This window comes from Oryctolagus cuniculus, chromosome 1 (genome assembly GCF_964237555.1).
Source record: "Oryctolagus cuniculus chromosome 1, mOryCun1.1, whole genome shotgun sequence".
NCBI lineage: Eukaryota > Metazoa > Chordata > Mammalia > Lagomorpha > Leporidae > Oryctolagus > Oryctolagus cuniculus.
In genome coordinates, this window is record NC_091432.1 from 219,912,184 (window position 1) to 219,924,344 (window position 12,161).

At 44.7% G+C, this 12,161-nt stretch overlaps 1 protein-coding gene across 1 annotated transcript in view; it reads left to right on the forward strand.

Moving 5' to 3' along the window:
* PAPPA (pappalysin 1) overlaps positions 1 to 12,161 on the forward strand; it is a 265,699-nt gene that overhangs the window by 229,490 nt on the left and 24,048 nt on the right. Inside the window, exon 20 of the mRNA XM_051855823.2 lies at positions 8,844 to 8,915. Within this exon, the coding sequence (XP_051711783.2) occupies positions 8,844 to 8,915 (72 nt within the window). The remainder of the gene's footprint in view (positions 1 to 8,843; positions 8,916 to 12,161) is intronic.

The following is a 12,161-nucleotide window of genomic DNA, read 5'->3' on the forward strand; positions in this document are numbered from 1 at the left end:
GATCAGTGATGTGAGTGGGGAACCTTGTCTGCATTCTCTAGTCATAGGCACTGTTAGAATCCACCTGACAGACCCAGAGTGAGGACTGAAACCAAAACCTGAGTTCAAGCCTGTGTGTTTCCCATGATGCAGGAGTGGCATGCCCCTGGCCAGATGACTGTGGGGCCCCCATCGTGTGGCAGTGTGAATTTCACTAAGATTGGCTGTTCCAATTTCCCATGTCAGGGTCCCCAGAGTTGACTTGTGACTCCACTCTCGTCCTCCAGGGCAGCATAGCTCTCGGGCCTCATGTGTAGCTCTAGGCACTGACTCCTTATGCTGGAGAAAGTAAGAGTGAGTTTCAGCTGTTGCTGTCTCTCCCCCAACCTCTCTGCCTGTGTGCTAGGAGCTTCCCTGCCATCTGACTACTTGTTGCAGATCCCACTGCAAAGGGCTGGGCAGAACCCGACTCCAGGTGTGCTGTTTCTCAGATGAGCTGAGGGTACGCTTGCAAGGGCTCACTCAGCACTCTGAACAGAAAGACTTGGCTAGACTCCTGTCCCTCCTGGTGTACTGTGGCATTCCTCCACCCCACCCCTTTCTCAGTCCTGTTTCTTTTCTTTTCCCTCTATTTCCTTGTCTCTCTCCCTGTCTCTCCAACTTTACTTCCTTTTTTTCCTGTCTGTTTTCACTCCATCTCTCTCTCTTCCATCTCCTGACCTCTCTTGCAGCTTGCTCTGCCTCCCTCCCTCCATACTCACCCCCTCGCTCGCTCTGCACTCACTCTGCTGTGTGACTCAGACTCCCAGGTACATCCACAAGACAGGCCAGTTTCCCTAATCTCATCTTCTTCATCTGTTTTCTCCAACGACAGCATGCTGTTCCCCATGCCAAACCAGACTCCCCACATGGTTCCCCCAGAGCTATCCAGGGTATGGGATGTGCTGAACACACCCAAGAGCAGGCACAGGGCCTCTCAGACTCTCTAAGCAGTTGTGCATCATCAACTGCAAGCCCCTCACTGTAGGGATCAGAGAGGGAGGATGTTGGCCTAGGGTCACGGGGTTAGTACATCTCGACCTACCAGCCAGGTTCCTGAGCCACAGCTTCTTCCTCCCTATCACCCCCTTCCCTCTATCCATCTCAGATCCCACACACCCAAAAGCAGGTGAGTGTTGTTCACACATGGAGCACACACAGGAGATCTCTCTCACCCCAGTTCTTGGCCTGGTCCAGCTCCCATCTGAGGCCTTATCCATCCCCTGGAAAAATTCCCACCCTTCCCTTGCTGAGCCCCAGGCACTAAAGAGTTCAGTTATAATTCACTGTGAAATAAATCCAGGGATTTGAAAGCCGGTGAGCCACCCTCCCCCCAGTCGCCCACCCGCTGCCTGCCCACCCCAGCCCCCACCCAGTCCCCTGGCCTCCCTGCCTTTATTGATGCCGGCCTGCCAAGAGAGCCTAACGAGGTTCAGACCTCCACCAGTCTCTGGAGGCCTCATTATCCAGGAGGAAAAAAACGTAGAAAAAGGGAGGAGGGCGAAGGGCAGAGATTGATGATTTCCAGGAATAAGGCAGAAAAGCTGGCCTCTGCTGCACCCTTGCCCCTTGTGCGGAAAAAGCTGCAGAAACAGAGCTGCCAGTGCAGGCCTTCCCAGACCCAAAGATGCCTTCGAGAGCCCCCTGTGCTTTCTGAGGGTCCATGGGTCTGCCTCTGAGCACTGGGCAAGGTAGATGGTCAGGGAGGAGGCTCTCCTCAAACTCGTGCCACCTTTGGCATCAGGATGAGAGGGAGAGGTGACAAATGGCATTTAGTGGATACCTACAGTGGTCAGGCCCTGGGGCAGGCACTTCCCATCCTCCTTTCCCTCTGTGTGCACACACGCATGCACACACACACACACACACACATGCATCCAATCCAATGAGGTGGGTGGGCACCAGGCTGCTCACATTTCCAGAGAGGAAGTAGAATATTAGAGATGGACGTCACTTGCCTGAGAGGGATTCAAGGGCGACCGAGGTCAGTCTGACACCACGATTTACTTCAGCTTCCCCTGAGGCCCCTATGGAATGTAGAATAATAATAATAAAGGCAAAATATTTTCTGATCCATCACCAGGGATGTGCTGGCAAACATTTAACCACTGGCTGCCCGCAAGAAATTCACTCTGATAGGTAGCATTTGCCAGTTTTCATGGTATAAATACTCCCCTCTGTGGCAAATTTGAAAGTGTCCAAATGGCAATCACTGGACACAAGGTTGGGAAGATGGGAAGATTCAGGCACTGCTGGCTCTCAAGAGTCTATGCAGTCTGCAGCATGTGGCCATGACAAGCTCTGTTGCAAGCATTTTAAACATCAGGACATGGATGGAGAGAATTCTGACCACACAGAAGAGTAGAGTGCCAACATAAAGGCCATGTGCCATGATTAATGCACCAAACAGTGCCATCTTATTCACCATGGTATCTCCCTTACTGTCTAGCATGCAGTAGATGATCACTAAATACTTACAGTTGCTGAACCAGGTGACCAGTTCCCTTGCTCAACCTCCAGCACCTTCTTGCTGTATATTGTACTTCCAGCACCAGGCTGCAGTTTCCACATTTGTGAGATGAGAGATGGGCCTAGAACAGGGATCCCAAACCTCAAATACCTCAAACCAGGCAAGCGGCATAGGTGGGTGAAACAGATCAATCATTTGTTTTGTCTGTTACACACCTAACCATGTTATTACTACTATTATAGTCATGGTATTTCGTATAAATATTCCAGAAATATAGACTCACCGAAAAATAAAACAACCAACTGCTCCCCAACATAAGAAATAAAATTTTACAGAGTTGAGATTCTTTTCTTTTTCTCGAGAGATAGCTCATGCTTTTGTACACTCTTGAAGCCACTACCACATCAGGATGTGGGCTTTGTCGTTTCTCTGGAGAGTCCTTCTTTCTCCTCCCTGTGGCCAGCAAAGCTTCCATCACAGTGTTTTGGTCTCTGTCACTATAGATTTGTTTTTATTATTTCTGAACTCCACATAACTGGAACGATCAGGCTTAGGTCTCATGAGGCTCTTTAATTGGCATATTTTTAACTTCCACAAAGAAAATCTCCTCTCTCTACATGTACTTTTGAAGGAGATATAGGCACAGAGAACTCGTCCTCTCGTCTAACAAGTGAGGTGATACAGACTCAGTGAGAAATGACTCGATGCTGCAGAGACTGTAGTCAATGGTAGAGACCATGAAAAACAAGATTTTTTGGCAGGCCCCACAGGAGAATGACTTTATCCAAGTGCAGCAATTTGGAACTGTGTACCTAGTATGGTCACATTTCTCTGTTTCTTTTTTCCCTTTGGGTAAAAGAAATTTGAAGTTTTAAAAAAATTGACATCTACTTAAAACTTGTAAAAATGTATTTTATGAAACAGAGAGAGAGAGAGAGAGAGAGCGCACTGGAGAGAGAGCTCCCATTCACAAATGCCTGGGAGACTGACACTCGATTCAGGTCTCCCTTGTGGGTGGCAGGCACCTGGCTGATTGAGCCATCATTTGCTGCCTGTCAGGGTATACTCACAAGAAGTTGGAATCAGGACTTGAACTCAGGCACACTGATATGGAATGTCAGTGTCCCACGTGGCATCTTAGTGACTGTGCTAGATGCCTGTCCTGAAATGTCTTTTTTTTTTCATTGGCAACTAATTTTGACTTTTGCTAGGCACTTGTATGCCATACCGAGCATTTTTGTAGGTGGTGTAACCCAGAAGCTCTTGGGTTGCAAACTTTTGCTAAAATAGACTCTTCCTCCATTCTGAGTATCTAGAAGTGTGAGGTAGCAGCCCAATCCTACCAGCTCCTAAGAAGTGTGTCAAATCTTTCCCTGTGATCCCCCTTGCTCAGGGGTGCCAGGGCAGTTTCATAATAGAAATTGCAGCTTCCAGACTCAAAACATGGGTTCTGTAGGTAGCTGCAATCTTGACTTTTATAATGGCTTCTGAGAAAAGAATGGAAGGAGGAAAGAGAGGAAGGCAGAAAGGGAAGTAATGAATTAAGGAAAAAAGGGATGAGAAATTTTTATATGAGACTAGTGTGATATATAAGCACTGTTTGGGAGGCACCTTACATATGACACCTCACATTGTCTCCTTTGCATACAAATAATGTCAATGATATCATCATTTTAAGACTAAAAAAATGCTGAGTTTGAGAGTTTGTCACTGTCCAATTCACATAACTAATGTAGTTGAATGAGCTAATTCTGTAGTCCATCCTACAAAGGAAGTGCCTACACATTCTGAAAAATGAACAATGGGACACATGCAGACAGCACATACAGAATTTATTCCTTGAAAAGAAGGCAACAGCATCCATCCATTTTCTTTTACTGTCATGATATATCTGAGGCAGGCTAACTTTATAAAGCAAAAAGGATTATTTAGCTCACAGTTCTGGAATTTCAAGGACATGACACCTGCATCACCTGGGCTCAAGTAAGGACCTCATGGCAGATAGCAAGAACATGTTGAAAGAGAAAGAGATCAGGTTACTAAACAGGAAACCAGGGAGGTACTGGGGCCCCATAATCCTTTTGGAAGGCACATTCTCTCTCTTTTTTAATAGAAAGCTTTTATTTAATAAATATAAATTTTGAAAGTACAACTTTTGGATTTTAGTGGTTGGAAGACACATTCTCAATTGACTTCAGGACCTCTCTCCACTAGGCTTCACCTGTTAAAGGTCCCATCACCACACTGAGGAGCAAGCTTCCAACACATGAAACTTTGGGGTACAAAACACAACCAAACCAAGGCAGGAACATCACTGAAAATCCTGCCAAGTGTCTAATGGTCAGGGGTAGAAGAATTCTGGGTGGCCATTAACTCCAGTTTATCAGATATATCAGTGGAGATACCAAGTGCTCTTGAGGGGAAGCCCAAAGACAAAGAGGTGGGCAGAATCTACTGATTTCTCTCTCATTCACTCATGGACACACTCCTATATTCACTCATTTATTCATTTGTTCATTCCCTCATTCAGTAAACTTTGATTATGTACCTCAAAATGGCAGGCATTCTTTGAACACTAGCAATATAAGGAGGGTACCTATGTTTATAAACAGCTTACCCAAAAGAAAGTCAATAGCTCAATTACTGATAGAAAAAGGAAATATAGATAGATAGATAGATAGATAGATAGATAGATAGATAGATTCACTTATAGTGGGTCCTACAATCAAGCAAAAAGGTTGGCTCTTTGTAGAAGACATCCAGAAGGGTGTTTGATCTGGGATTCAGGAGGAGGAGGTTTTCTTAAGATGCCTTTTTCTGTCTGACTCTGCCCATCTTCTCTGTGATTCATCTTGTAGATCTCTCCCCCTGCCTGCATTTGTCACAAAGCCTGTCCACCTTTCTGAACCTTGGTCTTCCCATTTGCCTAAGAGTAAGATACTTTATGCTTGCACTTCAAGGGCTATCAGCCTTTCAAGCAGAGTGTGATGTTCAAAGCATAGACCTTGATTTCCAGCTGGTATAAGTTTGTTAACTGTCACTAGCTGTGTGTACAATTTGGGGGGGTTGTTTTAATTATCTGTGCCTCAGTTTCCTCTTATATAAAGCAGAATCAAGAACAATGTCTATCTCAGAGTTTTAGAAAGAATGAAATTAGATGAAAACACTGAGCACAGACTTTGGACCTAATGTTCATTTCATAGAGGGTTTAGTTCTGATGAGGATGAGGGTGGTGATGATGGTGGTGGTGGTAGTATAGTTCTATGATAATGAAGATAAAGAGGAAGAGAATGATAGTGACGGTGGACACGATGGTGGTAGTGTTGATGGTTTTAATGATGGTGGAGGTTGAAGTGATGCTGATGGGTAGTAATTTTATGCAGGACAAAAGACAGTCTATTCTTACCCACCAAGGCAGGAAATGAAAGACCTCTCACAAAACCTGACTTGAATGGGCTCTGGCTGGGCTACATGCTTCACTGGCATCAAGAGGTACAGGCTGACATTTGCGGGACCCCATTTGGATCTCCCAACCTGTGGTGTAGACAGCCCAGCCTTTCCTTCAGCTTCCACTGCCGGTCCCTTTCCCAGTTCCTGTTGCACACAGAGAGGCCCTGTAGTAAGACAGGTGGGGTTTGCAGCCCTGAGTAGTAGTGGAAAATCCAAAAGCTTTGGAAAGATAAATAGCTCATGCAGATGCTATAAAAGTTCTTTTCTGAATTCACATCAGGTAAGCTTCAACTGACAGATACTTGTGTGACCGTACCAAGACACTCCTACAGAGGGACTAAATTAGCTCTCAGATAAACAGAACAGGGATGGCATCAAATCCCTGGTGTATCCTAACCTTGCTATTTTACACTTCTTGAAACTTTACCAATGCCCTCCAATACCCCCGGGTTTTGGCCAGGAACAAACTCAGAATCTGAAATGAAAGCCTGGTTAGTTTCTCAGAGAACGAAAGCAGGCAATCCTGTCTACTCTAGCCCCATGACTGTGAAGCAGAGGGGAAGAACATAGCTTAGCTGGGAGGAAAAAATACTGAAGCTACTAACATTTCCTCATTTGTGTTTTTACCACACTGTGCTCTGTGCTTCATCCTGGAGACAGACAGAGGTGTCTGAAAACAAGGACCTGCTCTCAAGAAGCTTAAAGAATCCATCCTTAACTATTTCCACACAGTTTATCTCAATGCACTATCACAACAATCCCAAGGCATCTTCAGTGCCCATTTTACACTTGTGAGAGCCAAGCCTCACAGTGGAAATGTATTAAAGCAATTTCATGTCAGGATTGCAACCACACCTGTCCTCACACAAAGCCCATAGAATGCACTGTATGTATTTTGGGGTTAGGTAGACCAGGTCAAGAGGCAATATGAGCTACATAGCCAATCTCCCATTGTGAGACTGATTGGTAGATCATCAGAATATGTTCTTTGTTTAAGAGCTTTAATTTAATTCAGTCTACACTAAGTTGTTCCTCTAGACATTGTGCTTGGCTTTCGAAGCTCTTCTCAAGCTCTATAAGAGAGGACAAATGAAGAAATTATTGACTATTAGTAAAATTTCTCTCTTTTTTGGATATGGATCCTTTCTCTCATAAATTAAGTATTTGTTGAGCATTTTCTTTTATGCCAGGCATTGTTCTAGACATGTAAGATCCAACATGAACCAGAGCAGTGAAGAAAGACACCCAACCCAATTTTAGCCTGGAGACATTTGATTCCCTTGTCACAAGCTCACCAAGAAACCTAACGGTTTGGCTTCTACATTGATCTGCCCTCAGGGGAATGATGGGCTGGTCACATGGATTTCCCATGTTCTGGCCCATGTAATTGTTCATTTCTTAATTAAAATTTATCAATGGCAGTCATCCAGGGGAGCAGCCCCTCATCATTTTGGATTTGCATGACTGATCCCTGACTCAATTACTTCTCACTGCAAATTTAAGCATTGTTGTTGCATTGTGTTGTGTTTCTCAAAGAAATAATTGTAATCTGGCGTGAAAACCAAGGCATCTATGGAGAACAAAAAAGAAGGCTTCTAGAATTTTTGTGGTAGCCCATTCCTGACACTATTTTATCCTACTAGTTTTATCTTCCTTCACTTATTTTTTTTAAAAAAATACCATCCTGTTGAATTTTATGTTACGAACTGCTTTAAATCATTTCTGGAACAACTGATTGTTTCAAATCCTGGTTTCTCCACTTAACAGCTCAGGAGCTTGGGGAATTTATTCTCCTATGGCACAAGATTAATGCCCATCTCACAGCATGGCAGCAATAAATAAATAAGATATTGCATAAAGTAATTAGCACCACAAATGCACTCAATATATTTCAGTTGTCATTATCATCATCATCGATATTACTACTAAAGGAGGCTATAAATAAGTACATATAAGCATAGCTTAAAGCTCTGCCTGAGGGGGTTGGGCAGAGCACTACCGAGGGCACAAGTCAGGAGCAGATCTTTAGAAGACAGCTTAGGATTCCCCTGGTGACTGTAGATGGATTCCATGTATTTCACACATTTTAGCCCTTGTGACTGTTCATTTCTTAACCCAAAGGGAATTTTGTTGAAGGTGAACATACCAAGAAAAAGTTTCCGAACATTCAAAAGTGTGGGTGACCTCAGGGAATTGTGAGCAGACTCTTATGGCATGGTGGCAGATGATAGCAGGGCGAGTTCTCTGCCCCTCTAGAGTTCCCAACCAGAGGTTAGTTCATTCTTCCTCTAGCCCATTTGCTCTTAAACTGTAGCATGCACAAGAATCATCTTGGAGCCTTTGCTTTAAAGGCAGAGTCTCAGGCCTGCCCTCCAAGATTCAGACTTATTAAGTCCAAAGCAAGGCCAAGGAAACTGCTTTTTTAATGTGCTCCTGTAGGGATCTTGGTGAAAGTGGTTGTCAGCTCATGCTTTGAGAACAACCTGGTCCACACCTTTGTCCTATTTTCCTGGTGTAGATGCACACATGTATGCACACATGCATCTACATGCACACACACACATACACACATATCGCCTAGCCTTCTTCCTTCCATCTTATCCCCAACTATACCAATGGGTCAAAGAAAGAATTTTCTGAAGGATCTTTCTGATCATGTTTCCATTTCCCAATTCTGATTTACCCCAGCCATTGTTACTGCCAGAGAAGTACAGAATCATGACACATACAGTGAACATAAACTTTATTTTAATCATATGGCTCCTGTTATTGCAAGTAGATGGGCAAGTTCTCTATGTAAATGCCAGAATGAGGTCAAAACGTGGAAGATCCAAGAAGAGGGGGTGGTTGAATGTGGTGCAACCCCAAACTCATCTGATCTCCCTCTCTCTCCATTTCTCTGCAGAGAGTTGTCTGCACTGCTGGCCTCAAGTGGTATCCTAACCCTGCTCTGATTCACTGTGTCAAAGGCTGTGAGGTGAGTCACAAAGAAACTCTACAACTTACTAGAAGCGATCTTACCGTTATTATTTTTATTGTCATATTAATGGTGGTTACCATTTACTGTATCTACTAAATGTTACACACATATATATACATATGTGTATATATATATATACACACACACACACTTCCCATAAAAAGATCAACTATCCTATTTTACAGATGAACAAATTGAGTTAAAGAGATATGAAGAAGCATACTCAAAAATGTATCTATTAGGTAACAATTGGGATTCCAAGCCAGGCTTCTCTGGATGCAAACCCATGGTGTACATAATATTGGATCTCCAAGAAGAAAGAGGGAGGTGGGGAGGCTGTATTGATTTACCACCTATCATATGCCAGGAATTTTACCAGCATCATCACATTTATCCTTTATAAAGCTACATTAGGCAGTTTTAATTTTTGCTACTTTACGATGCCCAGATCACTTCCATCTGCCCAGCATTTAATTATTTACTTCTTCTTCAGCCTCAGAAGTAAGAATGATGCCTTAAGTTCTACTATTGAGCTGAAGTGTGAGATACTTTCTGACCATTAAATTCTCTGACTTCACAGTTGAACCATTCTCTGGAGCATGGAATTATGAAAATCTGGCTGTGTGTCAGTGATAAGCTTTTGAAGATATGTGTGCAGGGAACAGGGTTCTTGGGAAATCAGCTGTGTTCCCTAGGAAAGGCTGTCCATGGAACATTTCTGTGTATCACTATGCCCCATGTGGTTCTTCTCAGCTGTCAGTGAAAGAGATGCCAAATCCATTGCAGGTGGATGCTCAAATCTCTGTGGACCCCAAGAGCCACCAAAGAAAATGCAGGCAAAAAGTATCAGATCACACCCTAGAAAGATTTGTATTTGATAAAACTCTTAGGATATGGAAAGCAGAAAGACTCTTTTGGATAATCTAGAAACAATATTTTTTTAAAGATATTTATTTGAAAGCCAGAGTTACAGAGAGTAAGAGACAGAGAAATAGGTCTGGCCGCTGCCGCGGCTCACTAGGCTAATCCTCCACCTAGCGGCGCCGGCACACTGGGTTCTAGTCCCGGTCGGGGCGTCGGATTCTGTGCCGGTTGCCCCTCTTCCAGTCCAGCTCTCTGCTGTGGCCCGGGAGTGCAGTAGAGGATGGCCCAAGTACTTGGGCCCTGCACCCCATGAGAGACCAGGATAAGCACTTGGCTCCTGCCTTCGGATCAGCGCGGTAAGCCGGCCGCAGCGCGCTGGCCGCGGCGGCCATTGGAGGGTGAACCAACGGCAAAGGAAGACCTTTCTCTCTGTCTTTCTCACTGTCCACTCTGCCTGTAAAAAAAAAAAAAAAAAAAAAAAAAAAAAAAAGAAATAGGTCTTCCATCTGCTTATTTACTCCCCAAGTAGCAGCAACAGCCCAGGAACAGCCAGGCCAAAGCCTGGAGTCAGGAGCTTCACCCATGTCTACCATGTGGGTGCAGGGACCCAAGCAGCTGGGCTATCTTCCATTGCATTTCCCAGGATATTAGCAGGGAGCTGGATCATAAGTCAAGCAGCTGGGACGTGAACTGCCACCCATTTGTGATGTTGGTTTTGCATACAGCATCTTTACCCATTATACCATAACACCGGCCCCAACCTTTTATTTTAAAGATTTGGTGGGCCAGCACTATGCATAACACATAAAGCTACCACCGTCAATGCTGGCATCCCATATGGGTGCCAGTTCAAGTCCTGGCTTTTCCACTTCTGATCCAGCTCTCTGCTATGGCCTGGGAAAGCAGTAGAAGATGTCCCAAGTCCTTGGGCCCCTGCACCTGTGTAGGAGACCCAGAAGAAGCTCCTGGCTTCAGATCAGCACAGCCCTGGCCATTGTGGTGATTGGGCAATGAACCAGTGGATGAAAGACCTCTCTCTGCCTCTGTTTCTCTCTCTGTCTGTAACTCTGACTTTCAAATAGAAAAAAATCTTTAAAAAAAAAATAAAGATTTGGAAATGGATCCAGCCAGTGGCCAGGACTAGAACTGGATGGTATGTCCAAACTGGGAAGGCTCTAGAAGGATCTGGCTCTTCTTGTTGTTGCATAGATTGGAAAATAAAGGTCAGAGAGGGAATGTAGTGGTCCAAGGTTGCTCAGTATGAAAGCCACAGAGCCAAAGCACCAGCCCAGGTCTCCTGACTTCCAAACAAGTAGTTTTCTTCCCCCTATGCTTTCTCTTGCCTGTGTGTAGGCCAAAACAATTCCTGGGTCACACAGTTATTTCTTTGCATTGGTGAGGGACCCCTCGTGAGACTCTAATATCAAGGTTATTAGTGATGTTTTAGCCTTGAATAATCTGCATTTTTCCAAAATTCAGCTAGAAATTGTAGAACCAAGGCTAACATGGCTGTTGCTTCCTTCTATCTCCCTAGTTCAGTCCAACATTTTGGGAAAAGGAAGCTTGAGTTACCTGGGCACTCATTCTGCTGAGTTGTCAGTCTGGGTAACTAGTGACAGCAGAATTTGATCCACCCTTTGACTCAGCAGTGAGGCCCCAGAGACCCTCACCTGTCAGCATGTGAATCCTGACAGTGATGTTTATCACCTTCTCCCTTGCAGGTGTCCCTCATCTTGTCCTTCTCCCTTAGCTAAGAGCTAATATCTTGCATTTTGTCTGGAACTGTAAAGCATGCTTAGAAGAGATACAAAATCTGGGACTAGAGAGGAGTCATCAGCCTTGAGTGTCTAAGAGTAGCTGAGATAGAGTTTGGGATCCCTGAGATGCTGCCCTATCACCTTAGGCTGTGTCCATAGCAATCAATTATTCACTTTCATCAAAACATCACTGAATGCTTATGACATGGGGTACTTCAAAAGTTTGTGGAGGGCCGGCGCTGCGGCTCACTAGGCTAATCCTCCACCTAGCGGCGCCAGCACACCGGGTTCTAGTCCTGGTCGGGGCGTCGGATTCTGTCCTGGTTGCTCCTCTTCCAGGCCAGCTCTCTGCTGTGGCCAGGGAGTGCAGTGGAGGATGGCCCAAGTACTTGGGCCCTGCACCCCATGGGAGACCAGGATAAGCACCTGGCTCCTGCCTTCAGATCAGCACAGCGCACCAGCCGTGGCGGCCATTGAACCAACGGCAAAGGAAGACCTTTCTCTCTGTCTCTCTCTCTCACTGTCCACTCTGCCTGTCAAAAAAAAAAAAAAAGTTTGTGGAAAATGGAATGAAAAGATAAGTTTATTTCGCTGCAGTAAATTTTGAGATCCATCCATACAA